This window comes from Xenopus tropicalis, chromosome 5 (assembly GCF_000004195.4).
Source record: "Xenopus tropicalis strain Nigerian chromosome 5, UCB_Xtro_10.0, whole genome shotgun sequence".
Lineage (NCBI taxonomy): Eukaryota > Metazoa > Chordata > Amphibia > Anura > Pipidae > Xenopus > Xenopus tropicalis.
In genome coordinates, this window is record NC_030681.2 from 9283488 (window position 1) to 9302585 (window position 19098).

The 19098-nt window shown below is 44.4% G+C and overlaps 1 protein-coding gene across 1 annotated transcript; it reads left to right on the plus strand.

Annotated features, from left to right (window-relative positions):
• Positions 1–1190: 1190 nt before the first annotated feature.
• On the plus strand, positions 1191–18737 carry LOC613053 (zinc transporter ZIP9-B). Its single transcript, XM_002939748.5, has 7 exons — positions 1191–1557; positions 8566–8671; positions 9245–9424; positions 10012–10080; positions 12338–12423; positions 15292–15426; positions 16001–18737. The coding sequence occupies exons 1-7, from the start codon at positions 1462–1464 to the stop codon at positions 16238–16240; spliced, it is 912 nt and encodes a 303-aa protein (XP_002939794.2). The 5' UTR covers positions 1191–1461; the 3' UTR covers positions 16241–18737.
• The last annotated feature ends 361 nt before the right edge of the window (positions 18738–19098 follow it).

The following is a 19098-nucleotide window of genomic DNA, read 5'->3' on the forward strand; positions in this document are numbered from 1 at the left end:
CATTCTGGCACATACACAAGATTTTTGGGATGATACAAAGCCTGCCTTAATAACAGTGTCCACAAAATGGCAGCTGCCTGCTTGCTGTGATTGTGAATTCCAAGACTGAAGGAAACAAGATTTATATAATTTATATAGTGTAAGTTCATTTGCTCAACTAATACGACAATAAAGTATTTGGAATGATTCCTTAGGATAACAAGTCCCCTTTAACCTATGGGTCAGGAGCCAAAAATGTGTGGCTGTTTAGGATGGGTCCCCATTAATATATATATATACAGTATTACAGTATATTACTATAAATAACAGTAATTAAAATAAGGCTCATAACCTATTCTAACCTAAAACTGGGTCATAAACACCTTGTGTGGCAACCCTTTCTCCTATTAGATTGTAAGCTCTTTTGGGCAGGGCTCTCTTCAGCTCTTGTATCGGTTATTGATTGCTTTATATGTTACTCTGTATGTCCAATGTATGTAACCCACTTATTGTACAGCGCTGCGAAATATGTTGGCACTTTATAAATAAATGTTAATAATAATAATAATAATAATAATAATTATAATTCAGACTTCTATGTTCTGCCTGGATCACCTGGAAAAAATCATTACAGACACTATATAGATTAGTCATGGGAATTCTGCAGAACACACTGGGATTCCCAGCTCTGACCACAAGATGTCGCTGTGTGAATAAAAAAAATATAGCACTGCTGCCTTGCAGAAAGAAGCTTGCAGTCTATTTTCCCTATCACTGTTATTAAGTCAGTCCCTCACTCATACACCATGGGGTCATTTAATAAGTAATCATCTAACTGTCCAGTGAGTTTTTGGGCTTTTTGAGGAGTTCAGATCACTCACAGGGAACCCAAACAAAACCAGAGAGAAAATATACAAGCTGCAGGCAGATAGCAGCTGGATCGGTGCACCAGGAAATACTGTCCCCCAATGCAAACACAAGCAATTCTCACCCCTTTCCCCGCTGAATGTCATCCCTGAGTAGGACAAAGGCCTTCTTTATATACAGACAGTTGCTGAGAATAAATATTTTATTTGCAGTTGCTGACAGTTGAGATATTATTACATTATTAAGGTTTGACTCCTGGCAACATACGGATAGTGTTTCTCCAGAGAGTTCTGTTGGCTCTTTATACTTCTCATGGGTATCAAGAATTTCAGTCTGAGGCGTTACTGGCCCTTTAATGCATTGCTGCAGCCTGCAGTTCCCGCAGCGGCCAGTAGGTGTCGCACAGTCAGGCGTTCTGGGCGCAGCGCAGTCTTTTGCTTTCTATGTAATTTGCTTGCAGCGCAGGAGGCGACGTGGAAAGCAGGAGGGACCAAGCTGCGTTGCACTTCCCCTTGGAGATGAAGCGAAGCTCTGGGCGTGAGAGTGAATTAACCCTGGGGATGTGATCTGACCCCCGTAATCACTGCAGGAGCCGTCTGCCGATCTGATCGCACCATGGATGGGCTCGTCGTTGTCTTCCTTATCTCCCTGGCCATGTTCCTGGGCTGCTTCCTGCTGGGCTTGATCCCGCTGGCATTTAAACTTTCAGAGGTAAAGTGCCACTCCACTGGTTACATTGTATGGTGCTGTGGCAGGGAATGGGTTAATGTAACTGTAGTATTTGGGTGACCCCCCCCCCCCAGTTGGACTCTGCTCCCCCCAATGGAACCTGATTCATTCAGCTTTTCAGTTTTGCTTTCAACTCCTACTGTGTTGGGAGGGTTGGCAGTGACCTTGGGATCCATTGATCCCACACATTCTAGGGGGGCTGCTTGGGTTGGGTGTAGGAGGGAAGGGGGGCAGGGGGAGGGTATGAGCCTGGCATCCTCACAGCTGTGCCTTTTGGGATGAGTAGAAGTGGAAACTTCTTGCCCAAAGTGGGGGTTGCTGTAGGCGTCTGGTGTAGGGGGACCAGATCAGCTGAAAATTCAGGTGCATGTCTAATAAATACATGTTGCAGGGCGGCACTGATTGCTTTTAAAATGAAATGAGTCCAGCCCTGCTAGCTGGATTTTTTAGATGTGTCCCTGAATTTTCAAGTGATCTGGTGGAAATAGTAGAATAAATCCCCCCCTTCTCCTTTTGTTTTCTATTTTACACATGGTCCGGGGCTCGGGGCTGATGAATGTGGCCCCTTGTGTCGCTGGTTGTGGCTCTACTAATCCTTAAATCAGTGGTTCCCAAACTTGTTGGATGGGTGCAGAGCCGAGCAGCCTGGGTCTCTTGTGCTGCTGTGTAACTATAACCCGTGCTGCTAACAGTCCTGGGCACTGGGAAGGGTAATTCCAGCTGGAGGGCCCCAGGTTAAAGCAAAGAAACTGCAACCTTTGGCAAAATTCCCAGAATCCCCAAGTTTAGCAAGAGTGGGGGGGCCCAGACTGGACATCCTTGGTCACTGAAATGTATGTGGGCAAATGGCACCCCTGTTACAAGAGTAACGCTAAAAAAAAACCAGGAATAGATCTTATATAGTGAATAAAGTACCCCCTATTGTAAAATATAAGGATATTATAAGCCCCCGAGGGGTTCCTTATAATATATAGTGAATAAAGTAACCCCTATTGTAACATATAGGGATATTATAAGCCCCCGAGGGGTTCCTTATAATATATAGTGACTAATAATATCCCTATATGTTACAATAGGGGGCACTTAAGTCCCCGAGGAGTTCCTTATAATATATAGTGAATAAAGTGCCCCCTATTGTAACATATAGGGATATTATAAGTCCCCGAGGAGTTCCTTGTAATATATAGTGAATAAAGTACCCCCTATTGTAAAATATAAGGATATTATAAGCCCCCGAGGAGTTCCTTATAATATATAGTGAATAAAGTGCCCCCTATTGTAACATATAGGGATATTATAAGTCCCCGAGGAGTTCCTTATAATATATAGTGAATAAAGTGCCCCCTATTGTAACATATAGGGATATTATAAGCCCCCGAGGAGGTCCTTATAATATATAGTGAATAAAGTATCCCCTATTGTAACATATAGGGATATTATAAGCCCCCGAGGAGTTCCTTATAATATATAGGGAATAAAGTGCCCCCTATTGTAACATATAGGGATATTATAAGCCCCCGAGGGGTTCCTTATAATATATAGTGAATAAAGTGCCCCCTATTGTAACATATAGGGATATTATAAGCCCCCGAGGAGTTCCTTATATATAGTGAATAAAGTGCCCCCTATTGTAACATATAGGGATATTATAAGCCCCCGAGGAGTTCCTTATAATATATAGTGAATAAAGTGCCCCCTATTGTAACATATAGGGATATTATAAGCCCCCGAGGAGTTCCTTATATATAGTGAATAAAGTGCCCCCTATTGTAACATATAGGGATATTATAAGCCCCCGAGGGGTTCCTTATAATATATAGTGAATAAAGTACCCCCTACTGTAACATATAGGGATATTATAAGTCCCCGAGGAGTTCCTTATAATATATAGTGAATAAAGTACCCCCTATTGTAAAATATAAGGATATTATAAGTCACTAAAGAGTTACATGACCATATAAAAACACGAGGCCAAAGGCTCCGATTATAACTGATGACATCACTAAGCTCTGTTTATAAGGATATCATTTACAGTTTGGTCTGATAGGGAAATGACCCAACTGTATATTATATAGATATTAATAGTGCAGGCCTTGTGAGCGGCTGAGTATGATGCAGGCTGTACTGATTTTTGTGCCGCCAAGTAGAAAACTTTCTAAAATAACTGCTAAGCAGCCGTTCAGCAGGTGAATTTTATGGCTGGATGCGTCTGGGTTCAAACCGGTCCAACACAAACCACCGAGGCCACAAAATGCAAAGCTATTTGTAATGGGGGATTTTCAAATATTTGTAAAGGCCACACCACCCTACAGGTGGCAGGAAGTGCTCGGTACACAGCGGCTTTGCCTTATACACTGCTTTAACCCAGCCTGTGCACCATTCTCACCCCCCCCCCCCCCCCCCACAATGGTTCATGCCCAGAAGTAATGCTCTGCACAGTTAATATCTGTATTCATTCCCATGAGTGGGAGCTGCCATATTGCTTGCCTCGAGTATACTGTGGATCCCTGGGGACAAGCCTTAGTAGGGCAGATCCCACTTATAGGCATGTATGGGCATAGGCATAAGGCAAGTAGAGACTAGAGAAAGTAAATCTACATCATGTAATGGAGAGAAACATTTGTGCACAGACAGGCTAGCAATGGGAAGATTAGGGGTCAGGGATGCCCTGTCCTGGTCTAGGCCTATTTCTAACACTGCCCTGTGTATTGGGGAATATGCAGCTGAATGTGTGTTTATTTACCCCTGGGCAGTTGTAACCATTGTCTCGCAGGCAGGCTGGCCCCAACCCTCATCAGCTACAGAATCAGCTAAAGCTCACCCCATGGAAATGGGAATTGTAGGAGCAGGATTCCTGCTGTGTCTCACAGCCTGTACAGTTAATAATATCATTAGCAATAATATAATTTATTTATATAAATCTAGTGACCTTGTTGTGCAGCCAAATAAGGCAGGGCGCCAAGTATTGATTATAAATTCATTCTCACATCGGCCTTGGTTCCTTATGGATCTCTTTGTATTTTCTCCCAGCAAAAGCTGCAGTTTGTGAGTGTGAGCTGCCATATTGCTTGCCTCGAGTATACTTTGGATCCCTAGGGACAAGCCATAGGGCAGATCCCACTCAGAGGCATGTATGGGCATAGACATAAGGCAAGTAGAGACTAGAGAAAGTAAATCTGCATCATGCAATGGAGAGAAACATTTGTGCACAGACAGGCTAGCAATGGGAAGATTAGGGGTCTGGGATACCCTGTCCTGGTCTAGGCCTATTTATAACTGTGCCCTGGGCATGTACCAACCTACAAAAAGAGAACTACAATACACATGCCTCAGTGTTTCCCGGCCCCTGCCCTAGAGCTGTGAGCCGTTTCCCTGTATATCGGGGGCCCCGTCCCATGCCCGGAATGGAGCAAAGGGAACGTGACACAACACAGATGGAGCTCTGCCCGGCGGGCACACACTGGCAATTCTATAGAGTGAGGCAAAGGGAAGGGGGTATCGGTCTCGCAGCCGCACAGCCTTGAATCTGGGGATTTCCTGTGCTTTATCTATTCCCACGGGTTAAGTGAAAATTAAAGGGGAAGTTAACTCTTTGCATGTTGTGGGCTGTGGGTAATGGCAAGTTTGCTAATGGCAGTGGCAGATAATATGAAGTTATAGGAACTGGTGAGTGAAAGGCATGAGAGGCCAGAGTAATGGCCATAGCAGAATGGTCAGTAGGGTATGATGGGAAATAAAGCCATGCATCCCATAATGGTACAGAGGTTCTAAGCCTAAAATTGTGACCTAGAACAAAAAGCCCTATTAACTATCAGTATTCTTAGTGCAAATCCACACCTCCCAGAATTTATTTTGGACTCTTTAGCCTAACTATACTACCTATGGGGTGGGTAGTGATGGGAAGTATTATTCTCTATTCATAGTCTGCATAGAGTGTCTGACCTGTATGAGCCTGTCAGGGAATTCTGGGAGTTGTAGTCCCACAGCAGTTTGGGGCCAGATGCATAATGATTACATTTGTGAGTACAGTTGGTTTGGAAACTCATTTAGTAAAAATACAGAACTGTATATACAGGTGTCGCTGCCTATAAACATACATTGTGGCCCTGGGAGTGTCTGCTGTTCCAGCTCTAAGCTCAGAGGGGCTTCTGGGAGATGTAGTTCTACAGCAGTTTGGGGCCAGATGCATAATGATTACATTTGTGAGTACAGTTGGTTTGGAAACTCATTTAGTACAAATACAGAACTGTATATACAGGTGTCGCTACCTATAAACATATATTGTGGCCTTGGGCGTCTCTGCTGTTCCAGCTCTAAGCTCAGAGGGGCTTCTGGGAGTTGTAGTTCTACAGCAGGGCTGGAGATAAGGAGAAATAGGAAGGCCCGTGTGATGGCAGCAAAACTACAAACATCTGCTACATCTGTCCTTCAGCCCTCCCACTGTTCAACTACAACTCTCAACATCCAGTTGCAGTCCAACAACAATGGGCGTATTGTACTGTAGGACAAGTTTAGTATCTGCCCTGCCCTGAAACCAACCCTGATCTCTGCTCTCAGCACTGCTCTGTGTTATTGCAGCGTGAACTCGTGCTCCAACCAGGGTAAAGGTACAACCGGCTGAGAGCCGGCAGTGGGTGTGCATTGTACTAACTGTCACCTATAATTGTTACTTACACCACTAGGATGTGTCTCTTTCTTGCACTTGGCAACACGGTCATTGTTTTTGGCACATTCATTAACCAAAACAAAATAATCCATTGGGTTTCAGAGAACTGGAACTGTTCTGTCTCTCAGTGACTTCTAATATCCTTATAATTTACAGTAGGGGGTACATTATCCCTTATAATACATGAGTGATACTCAGAGTTCCCTGTATAACTCAGCCTGCAGCCTTGTGCCTTTATATGGGCACAGAACCCCTCAGTGACTGCTAATATCCTTATCATTTACAGTAGGGGGTACATTATCCCTTATAATACATGAGTGATACTCAGAGTTCCCTGTATAACTCAGCCTGCAGCCTTGTGCCTTTATATGGGCACAGAACCCCTCAGTGACTGCTAATATCCTTATCATTTACAGTAGGGGGTACATTATCCCTTATAATACATGAGTGATACTCTGTATAACTCAGCCTTGTGCCTTTATATGGGCATAGAACCCCTCAGTGACTGCTAATATCCTTATCATTTACAGTAGGGGGTACATTATCCCTTATAATACATGAGTGATACTCAGAGTTCCCTGTATAACTCAGCCTGCAGCCTTGTGCCTTTATATGGGCACAGAACCCCTCAGTGACTGCTAATATCCTTATCATTTACAGTAGGGGGTACATTATCCCTTATAATACATGAGTGATACTCTGTATAACTCAGCCTTGTGCCTTTATATGGGCATAGAACCCCTCAGTGACTGCTAATATCCTTATCATTTACAGTAGGGGGTACATTATCCCTTATAATACATGAGTGATACTCAGAGTTCCCTGTATAACTCAGCCTGCAGCCTTGTGCCTTTATATGGGCACAGAACCCCTCAGTGACTGCTAATATCCTTATCATTTACAGTAGGGGGTACATTATCCCTTATAATACATGAGTGATACTCAGAGTTCCCTGTATAACTCAGCCTGCAGCCTTGTGCCTTTATATGGGCACAGAACTCCTCAGTGACTGCTAATATCCTTATCATTTACAGTAGGGGGTACATTATCCCTTATAATACATGAGTGATACTCAGAGTTCCCTGTATAACTCAGCCTGCAGCCTTGTGCCTTTATATGGGCACAGAGCCCCTCAGTGACTGCTAATATCCTTATCATTTACAGTAGGGGGTACATTATCCCTTATAATACATGAGTGATACTCAGAGTTCCCTGTATAACTCAGCCTGCAGCCTTGTGCCTTTATATGGGCACAGAACCCCTCAGTGACTGCTAATATCCTTATCATTTACAGTAGGGGGTACATTATCCCTTATAATACATGAGTGATACTCAGAGTTCCCTGTATAACTCAGCCTGCAGCCTTGTGCCTTTATATGGGGGGCACAGAACCCCTCAGTGACTGCTAATATCCTTATCATTTACAGTAGGGGGTACATTATCCCTTATAATACATGAGTGATACTCAGAGTTCCCTGTATAACTCAGCCTGCAGCCTTGTGCCTTTATATGGGGGGCACAGAACCCCTCAGTGACTGCTAATATCCTTATCATTTACAGTAGGGGGTACATTATCCCTTATAATACATGAGTGATACTCAGAGTTCCCTGTATAACTCAGCCTGCAGCCTTGTGCCTTTATATGGGCACAGAACCCCTCAGTGACTGCTAATATCCTTATCAGTTACAGTAGGGGGTACATTATCCCTTATAATACATGAGTGATACTCAGAGTTCCCTGTATAACTCACACTAACAGGTATATAGGTGTGAGTCGGTAGAGCTGTCCCTCGGCAGGTAGTTTCACACATGAGGAATGCGACTCCTGACTTACTAACCAGGCCAGACTCCCATATCCCCTCCCAGTACACACTGCTGTGCACGTTTCTCTGTTTGATTTATTGGGTGTTTTTTTCCTGCTGCAATACAGTTGCTCAGAAGTCGGACATTCGATTGCCCTTCTGCTTATCTCCTTGGACAAAGTTCCATGGTTGCTGGCACTGCCCTGTGTATTGGGGAATATGCAGCTGAATGTGTGTTTATTTACCCCTGGGCAGTTGTAACCATTGTCTCGCAGGCAGGCTGGCCCCAACCCTCATCAGCTACAGAATCAGCTAAAGCTCACCCCATGGAAATGGGAATTGTAGGAGCAGGATTCCTGCTGTGTCTCACAGCCTGTACAGATAATAGCAATAATATCATTTATTTATATAAATCTAGTGACCTTGTTGTGCAGCCAATAAGGCAGGGCGCCAAGTATTGATCATAAATTCATTCTCACATCGGCCTTGGTTCCTTATGGATCTCTTTGCGTTTTCTCCCAGCAAAAGCTGCAGTTTGTGAGTGTGTTTGGCGCTGGGCTCCTGTGCGGCACGGCTCTGGCCATCATTATCCCAGAAGGGGTGGAGCTGCTGGATGGACCTGGCAAGGGTAAGTTAAACCAAACGCAACTTGAGCTTTTTGAAACGTAAACGTGATTTCAAGCAACTTTGCAATATACATCAAAAATATGCAGCCTTTTCATGATTTATGTGTAATAATCTGGTTTGGAACAGTCCCCTAAGCCCCGCCCCTGTTCCATAAGCCCCACCCATGTTCCATAAGTCCCGCCCCTTGTTCCCCTGCTGATCCGACTGACTACTTTGTGACTTTTGTAACAGTAGTTGCCTGTCCTCAGCCTGCCTCCTCCCAATCCCACAATTCCCTGCTGCACACATAATGTCAAAAGGGAAAGGAACATCCCAGTGCAATGCATTGTGGGTTATGTAGTTCCTGCATGCTGCCTGTAAGCTGTGGAGACGTTGTTACAATTTGTAACGTCAGTGTTTTAGTCCCTCCTCCCCTGCCAGGGTTTCAAGCTTTGGGGATAAGAGGTTTTTGATAAAGCTACTTACCTGTCAGTGCTCCATTGGGCCCCCTATAGTATAATTTACTGTATGGCACCCTGGGCTCATGAAAGGAAAACTCGGGTTTCATTTTATTCTTCTGGGTTTTATTTTGCAGAAGGTCCGGTGATCTGCCAGAACCTCACACAGAACCACACAGAGATCAGCAGGACGAGCGAAGATGCAGCAGAAAAAAGCTCCTCCGTCCCTCCCCATTTCTTTATTGGGGTCTCCTTGGTGATGGGGTTTATTCTCATGTTCATCGTGGATCAGATTGGGAGTTATTGCTCCTACCATGGTGAGTTAGCCGGCCTTTATATAGCCAGCGATTGGTCATGGAGAGCCCTGTACATGGACCAATAAGCTGCCAGTTTGGTTGGTGAAGCTGATCCGGTAACTTATAATATCAGCCCCTGTATAGCCACCTAAACCCCAACAACCACAAAATAGAATAACTACTCTCTGATTATGCATTTTTGGTTGCCAGGGTCAGTGACTCCTAACAACCAGATAGCCTTTTCAGTTGTAAACACCTAGAAGAGAAATGAAAAGGTATTTTATTAAACAAAAAATTCAGAATAAGTAAGGAAGGCCAGTTGAAAAGTTGCTTAGAATAGGTCACCCGAAAAAGGTTAATTTGCAGGTGAACTTGCCCTTTAATACTTAATTGAGTACTAAATACTTAATTGAGTACTAAACCCCCGCAAGCACTGCTGCCTAAGGCTGTTGGGTCACATACACATAAAGCTCTCACTAAGTTACATAGTCATCTACATTGGATCGAAGTGTAACTTAGGGAGAGTATGGCAACATGACCCAAAACTTTCTAGAGGAGCTTGCAATTAATTGTGCAGTAGATATAATGAGTGTGTTTGTTTCTTCCAGATCCTCGGACAGGAATGTCAGCTGGTACCAGTATAACGGCAACCCTCGGGCTGGTCATACATGCAGCAGGTCAGTGGGTTCAGTTATGACTTCTCTTTGCAGCTCCTGCTGGGAATAAACATCTGGGTATTTATGTGAAGCCTTTTAGCTCATAGCCTGTACTGAGAAATACGATAAAACTATGGCAGCATAGGGATTCCCCTGTACTAAGCACAATTAAGCAGGAACAGCCCCCTAAGTTTGCTCATAGCCTGTACAGAGAGATACCATAAAACTATGGCACATAGGGATTCCCCTGTACTAAGCACAATTCAGTAGGAACAGCCCCCTAAGTTTGCTTATAGCCTGTACAGAGATACCATAAAACTATGACAGCATAGGGATTCCCCTGTACTAAGCACAATTCAGCAGGAACAGCCCCCTAAGTTTGCTCATAGCCTGTACAGAGAAATACGATAAAACTATGGCAGCATAGGGATTCCCCTGTACTAAGCACAATTCAGCAGGAACAGCCCCCTAAGTTTGCTCATAGCCTGTACAGAGAGATACCAGAAAACTATGGAAGCATAGGGATTCCCCTGTACTAAGCACAATTCAGCAGGAACAGCCCCCTAAGTTTGCTCATAGCCTGTACAGAGAGATACCATAAAACTATGGCAGCATAGGGATTCCCCTGTACTAAGCACAATTCAGCAGGAACAGCCCCCTAAGTTTGCTCATAGCCTGTACAGAGAGATACCATAAACTATGGCACATAGGGATTCCCCTGTACTAAGCACAATTCAGCAGGAACAGCCCCCTAAGTTTGCTCATAGCCTGTACAGAGAAATACCATAAAACTATGGCACATAGGGATTCCCCTGTACTAAGCACAATTCAGCAGGAACAGCCCCCTAAGTTTGCTCATAGCCTGTACAGAGAGATACCATAAAACTATGGCACATAGGGATTCCCCTGTACTAAGCACAATTCAGCAGGAACAGCCCCCTAAGTTTGCTCATAGCCTGTACAGAGAGATACCATAAACTATGGCACATAGGGATTCCCCTGTACTAAGCACAATTCAGCAGGAACAGCCCCCTAAGTTTGCTCATAGCCTGTACAGAGAGATACCATAAAACTATGGCACATAGGGATTCCCCTGTACTAAGCACAATTCAGCAGGAACAGCCCCCTAAGTTTGCTCATAGCCTGTACAGAGAGATACCATAAAACTATGGCACATAGGGATTCCCCTGTACTAAGCACAATTCAGCAGGAACAGCCCCCTAAGTTTGCTCATAGCCTGTACAGAGAGATACCATAAAACTATGGCAGCATAGGGATCACCCTATTATCAGTCTGGATTGTTCCATTCCAATTGACCCACGGCTAATTGGGGGATTTATTAATCATACTAGCCACTGATTCCCATAGGCCACTCATTTCTGCTCCTGTGCATACAACTCAGCAGAATCGCCATCAGGTTGGTAACACGCTGTTTGCTTGGGACATTCAGTGTTGGTACATGAGCGGCCCTTGTGGCTGTTGGGGGTATCCGGTTGCTATGGGTGAGAGAATGCGTTGCAGGCAGCAGCAGGTTCTGCAGAGAGAATGTAGGACCCTGATATTCTTTGTGAAGCCCCGTGTCTATAATATATCCCTAGGAGATTCTGCTATACAGGTATAATGTGTGAGTACAAACACCCCATAATATATACATTATATTCACTAACATCCCTGTATTGGGTAGGGAGTCATTGGACTTATTACTAATTAGTGCTAATACCTGTTACTCTCAGCTATCACAGAGCTGGGCCCATAAGGGACAATTAACATGGGTTTACGTGTCATTAGAGCCAAGAGAGTCATGAGAGTGGAACTGATCCAATGGGAGGTGCAGGACAGATGGACCAATAGGGACTTGGAATTATGTTGGGCATTTAGGGGGCGGCTGAGACTCCCGGTCTCGTGGGGTGTCACTTACATGGGATTAGGGGGATTATGTAGTGAGAGGCCTGGCTGGGAGATAATCCTACATAATGATATCCCTGAGCCTGTGTAGCTGTAGGGTGTACCCCTAGCAACGCTGGGGGCTCATTACCTCCTGGATAACCCCCCCAGCACTGATTAATTGGCTGCAGTATGTCTGTATCTATGCTTCTTATTCACAGGGAAGGTCCATCTGTACTCCAGGTATATTGTCAATCACAAGGGGGCGCCGTTGGCTCTTCAAGTGCTTAATTCCCTGGTTATATATAAATATATTAGGGAGTCAGCATCTGTCTGTGTCGATCTATTTAAAAGATGCCATTTTTAATACATGTTGCTATTTATGTGCCTTTAGCGGATGGTGTGGCCCTCGGGGCAGCAGTCGCCTCATCCCAGGTCTCTGTACAAGTCATTGTCTTCTTTGCAGTTATCTTGCACAAGGTAAGTAAATACTGCCCTTCATTGGACTTAAAGGGCTTGGTCATCTTTAATTTACATTTTAGTATAATGTAGATAATGATATTCTGAGACAATTTGCAACTGGTTTCCATTTTTGTGGTTTTTCAGTTATTTAGCTTTTTGCTCTCCAGTTTGGCATTTTAGCAGCGATCTGGTTGCTACGGTCTTGTTTACCTTAGCAACCAGGCAGTGTTCTGAATGAGAGGCTGGAATACGAAACTAACAATAAAACTGTAGCTAACTTCAGCCGCACCCTGAATCCTTTGTAAAAGATTTGGGCAAATACAGAGAGCCACATGTGTGTGTGTTGGTGACAAAAAGTCACGTGATTTGAAGGTTGAAGACACACACAGCTACTTGTCACGGCTACTAAACTCCAGCAAATCCCCTGCCATAGACAATACTGAGAATTGCCTCTGCTAAACACACATAGAGACAATTATCAGTAAATGATCAGCATTGTCTGTTTTAGTAGCCACGACAAGTAGCTGCTACTAGTAGCTCTGTGTGTCTTTGCCCTAAGGGCTGTGACAGATGGGGAGATTAGTCGACGCTCGTCAAATCTCCCCGAAATGCCATCTCACCGGCTAGAATGTAAATCGCTGGTGGGTTGGCATACGTGGCGCCATGATGAAACTTCTGCGACTTCGGCAAATCGCAGCGCCGTGTATGCCATCCCACCGGCGATTTACATTCTAGCCGATGGGATGGCATTTCGGGGAGATTTGTCGCGCCGCAACTAATCTCCCAATATGCCACAGCCCTTAGGGTGAAGACATACAGAGCTACTAGTAGCAGCTACTTGTTGTAGCTACTAATCTCCCCGTGTGTCACAGCCCAAAGGATTCGGTTTGGCCAGGAGCATGGATTCCTGCTGAAAAAGGCAGAATCCTGGCCAAATCCTATTTGTATAGGGCCATGTATCCCTAATTTTCTGCATATTTATTAAATACAGGTTCATGTTACCAGATGTGAAATACTGGGGAGACTTCTAGGAAATCCGGCTACAGGGGCTAAACTGACTGCATTTCATTTAAATGGGGTTTTGCAATCCATGCAGTGACTAAGGGTGACTATAATATGGCTGCCTACATGGCACCTACTTATTGGCATAGGGATACACAGCAACGACCCGCAGGTACCAACTCCAAAGCCAGGCAGGCTGTGCCGGTCAGTACTGACTAGTTATTACCTGCCTCCAGCAGAATAACTTTTGTTTATGGCTCAAATCACCTTTCTCTTTGAAGGGCAATCAATTTCCAGCACTGCTGCGATTGCTCGGCAGGTTATTATGGCTCCAAAGCATTTACTGTAGAGACAATGGGATGTCAAGAACCTGCACTGGGGCTTTGTTTTATATTTTTATATTTGTCCAGGTAGTTATAAGAAATCTCAAACACCAAGACACATGGTACATTCCCTTCTACTTGGTAATTAGACTTTCTAACGACCCATTGCTTCAGTTTAAGAGGAGAGTTCTGGCCCTTATTGCTTGACAGTATTGTCCGACTGGCAGTTTGGCCTCGGTGCCACGTTATTCAGACAATAGCGCTTTGTACCCGCTGCCGGGAGCAGAATGCTGGGTGAATAAATAAACAGTATCGTGCGTGATGCATTTGCAGGCTTTGCCCCCTATAATAAAGGATAAGTAAACATTTAAAATAAGTTGATGTCAAATTGAAGGGAGTGCTATTCTAAGCACTTTTGCAATTTATGTACAGAATTTTTTTTTTACTTAAAAGAAATTAAGGGTTAAAAGTACTTTTAATATGAATGCATTTTGTTACAACAGCACCACCTGCTGGTCACTTTTCAAACATGTTGTTGTTGAGTTAGGAGATAAAAAGAGGGCTGATCTGATGTTCTTCTGGTTAGGAAAGATGTGAGAAAAGTTATTTGAGGTTTTTAATGTTTTTTTTTTAAACCAGAAGAACATCACACATCTGTTCAACAGAGCTAACAATCTAAATGTAACTTAGAATCAGGGGCAGTGGGGGGTTTTGATCACCACTCCGTGCCATGGAAGGAATGCGTATCCTAGCAAGCACCTCTCAATGGAAAGAGTTTGAGCATTATTGCCAAGTCATTGTTGTCTACAGTCTTGGCCGAGATACTGTGTATATTATCCCAGGGGAGTCCATAGAGCGTTACATAGTTCAGAACAAAGTGACATATTATTTTAGGTGGAAACAAGCCACCATTCTATGAAGTTTAACCCCAGGCCAGCCTCACCAGCAAGTGGAATGGCAGCTCCCTCTCTGGATCACTGGCTGCTGCCCTTGTCCTCTCATAACAAGGTTACAGATATATAGAAACATTGGGGTAACAGTCACCCTGCTATAGTTCCAGGGGTACCCAGGGCACAAATAAGCACTCACCCCAAATCCCCCCCTAACTGGCCTTCAGGCTGGGCCCCCTTAGCCCATAACAAGGTTACAGATATATAGAAACATTGGGGTAACAGTCACCCCGCTATAGTTCCAGGGGTACCCAGGGCACAAATAAGCACTCACCCCAAATTCCCCCCTAACTGGCCTTCAGGCTGGGCCCCCTTAGCCCATAACAAGGTTACAGATATATAGAAACATTGGGGTAACAGTCACCCTGCTATAGTTCCAGGGGTACCCAGGGCACAAATAAGCACTCACCCCAAATCCCCCCCCTAACTGGCCTTCAGGCTGGGCCCCCTTAGCCCATAACAAGGTTACAGATATATAGAAACATTGGGGTAACAGTCACCCTGCTATAGTTCCAGGGGTACCCAGGGCACAAATAACCACTCACCCCAAATCTCCCCATAACTGGAGACATACAAGACCAATAGCAATTAACCCTTGGTTTTCCCTGTAGGCGCCTGCTGCGTTCGGGCTGGTATCGTTTCTCATGCATGCCGGGTTAGAGAAGGCACAAATTCGGAAGCACCTTTTGGCATTTTCCTTGGCTGCACCGCTGCTCACCATTACAACTTACCTCATTCTCAGCCTGGTAAGTCTTTCTGCATGTCGGTGCATTGGCCAAGATTATAAATCCGTTGCTTGTTAATTCTGCACTCGGACATAAGGGGGTTTGATTCTATATCCACAGGTACCCACCGAGCAACTGAATGTCTCCTGGGAATTATTCACCCCTAAGGGTGAAGACACATGGAGATACTAGTAGCAGCTACTTGTCACTGCTACTAAAATAGAATGCTGTTAATTTACTGATAATTGTCTCTACGTGTGTTTTAGCAGGGGCAATTCTCAGTATTGTCTATGGCAGGGGATTTCCTGGAGTTTAGTAGCTGCTACTAAGTTGCTCTGTGTCTTCACCCTAAAACATTATATTATACCCAAGCAGTTGTTAGGGCCCACATATACCAGTGAGCAGGCAGTGGTTTGCCGGGCAGACTGGAAGGAGAATAGGAGAGGGTAGTAGATACAGAGCTGCAGCCTAGAAAGAACTTAATAGACCAAAGTAGGAGAGAAAGTTATTGAGGCCATAGAATCCAAATCAGCAGCATGTTCCTTCTCACTATGTCCAACTGTAATCTCTCTACTCTTTGTCCCTGGCCACGCAGACTGGAGGGACGTCCCAGCACAGACTCACCGCCACCGGAAACGGGATGTTGTTCTCGGCGGGAACGTTCCTGTACGTGGCCACGGTGCACGTGTTACCCGAGATAAGCGGCAGGGGCCACCACCACCATCATGTGACCTCCGAATACCGACATCAAGGGCTGGGCCTTCTGGAAAGTGTCATTCTAGTGGTGGGAGCCGGCCTGCCACTTCTCCTCTCACTGGGACTCCATGACGGATGAACAAACCCCGCCCCCATGTTGTTGTTGTTGTTATTATTATTATTGTTGTTATTATTGCACATGGAATATGAAGGTTGTGGTCACTGATTTGTTTACACTCGAAAAGCACAGAAAATAATGGACTGTATAAAGGAATAGGAATGTGGGTGCTACAGGATGGGGTGCAGACGTAGGGATGAGGCTAGGGATCACTTTTGTGCAGCACCCTACAAAGAGGACTCCTGTCTGCCGCACCTTATCCAAGCGCCCCCTACAGGAGAGCACAGCCCATCGCTTACGTGTCCCTAACAGCAATATCCGCATGATTGTACTGGAACAAACTGATATTAGAACGTTCTAGCTCCCAGCAGCAGGTTCCATTGTGAAGCTGATAATGAAGGACAGGAAATCTCAGGGCAAAATGCACTTTATCTTCTTTTCTACAGCAGTTTTTGTATATTGTATCTGTTTGCTGACCAGGGTTACATACATGTCGCTTGGAGGGGAGTGTTTGGTGGAACAGTGCATTCTGGGTAAGTAGGCTAAAGGAAAACTATACCCCCAGAATGAGTACTTAACATTAATATTTATATTAAGTGACCTATTAAAGAATGTCGCCAAACTGGAATATATATATCAGTAAATATTGCCCTTTTACATCCTTTCCCTTGAGCCGCCATTTAGTGATGGGCTGTGTGCTCCCTCAGAGATCAGCTGACAGGAAGTGATGCAGCGCTAACTGTAACAGGAAGTAGTGTGGGAGCAAAAGGCAGAACTCTGCCCATTCATTGGCTGATGGGGCCTAGCATGTATGTGTGCCTTGGCTTGTTTGTGTGCACTGTGACTCCTATGATCCCAGGGGGCGGCCCTTAGTACATAAAATGGCAGTTTCCTATTTAGGATTACCCAATGGCACATACTGCTAAATAAGTATATTTATATGAAAATGGTTTATTTATATGAAGCAGGGTTTTACATATGAGCTGTTCATGCAGTATATTTGTATAGAGACCGACAGTGTTTGGGGTATAGTTTTCCTATAAAGAACAGATTTCAGCAATGGGAATATGAGCTGTGGAAGTGAGGAACCCATCAATAAGCCGGCTTGGTTCTTGATCCAATGGGAAAGTCAGACCTGCCCGACTGATGTGGATAATTTTTGGCTGGATATCAGTGGGGCAGATAAACCGATGAATCGGTCTGAAGGGCCCAGATTGCGAGCCTATATCTGCCTGTGTATGGCCCCTTTAGCTTTTATATAAAGCAGAGCTGGTACCTACAAAGGGGGAGACAAGAATCTTGTTAACTCGGTCAAACCCCAACCAGAACATTCTGTAATCCCCTATGGGCACAGCATGGCGCCACAATGTGGTTGCACCCCTCCAGTAACGGGTATATACCTGCCGGCTGGGTCAGAATGTCCAAATATATTTCTAACACAATTTTCTAACAAAATGTATTTGGAATTCCCTGGACTTGTAGAACAATAGGTTGAAACTATATGTACACTACAGTGTATGCCCCTATGGTGCCAGGTTCTGGGTCATTGCCGGGATATGACAGTTCCCATCATGCATAGCAAGAGGCAATGAACCTTATGGCTCTACATCGTCTGAGGGGTCTTAGGCTGGAGAGCGTTCCAATCATTTATCAACCAACTGCAGGGAAAGGGGGCTGAGTTGCTCAGAGGGCCCTGTTGTATGGCCATAGGCCAGAGGGTCGCTTCTGTCCCAATAAAAGGCATTAAAGGTCCCCATACACAGGCCAATAGTAGCTGCCGATATGGGTCCCTTAGACTGATTCGGCAGCTGATTGGCCCGTGTAGGGGCACTACCGACGGCCTGCCCGACCGATATCTGGATTGAAATCGGCCAGATCTCGATCGAGCAGGTTCGAAAATCTAGTCGGATCGGGAACCTATACCCGTTATTACCGATCGAATTACCCTGGATTCTCCCAATATCACCCACCCGTAGGTGAGCGGATCTGCCAGTGTATGGGGACCTTTAGTTTGTAGCAGTAGCAGTAACCCATAACAACCAATAAGTAACCAGTAAGTTCTACCTGCTGATCCGCAGTAATTGCATATTGATTTATAAGCGCAAACAGCTGGGCCCAGCCAACAACTAACAGCCTTGTGCCATTATTGTGCAGTGCTGTTTTGTAAAAATGAGGATAATGCAAACGGGTGCAAAAATGGCTCCACATAGTAACCCATAGCAACCAATCATATGTTTGCTTCCAAACTGCAGACCAGTATGTGCTACCTTTTCATTGGCTGCTGTATGTTACTAAATCTGGGGCAACATTACATCCATTATTCCAATCCCCCCCATCGTTCCAATTTAATAGAGGTATATACATATAAGTGGAATATATGTGTGTATAAAAGTCCTAATAACTGTAATGTTTCTAAGCTGTAGGGGCGCAGATGTATTTGCTGTAGGGGCGCAGTGTCACCCCAGTAGGTCTCTGTGTCACTAAAATGTATTTTTTTTAATAAATGTCTCTAATATCATGTCTCTCCCAATATATAAATACCCACTATTTACAGGGTCATGTCACTTTAAAAAAAAACATGGCAACCCCAGTTACTAAAATAAGGGAAATATTAGCACCAATAGTGGCTATTTGCTTATTTAAAGGGAAACTCCACCCAAAAGCTGATTTTTGCATCATGAAAAACTTATTCTAAGTCATTCTAAGCGATGTTCCAGACTGGGGAGCTCCTAAACTTAAAATGAACTTACTAAAAAAGAAAACTACAAATAATAAAAAAAATGAAGACCAATTGCAAATTTTCTCGGAATATGACTCTCTACATAATACTAGAAGTTAACTCAAAGGTGAACGTCCCCTTTAGTCTGCTGTTTTCTGCT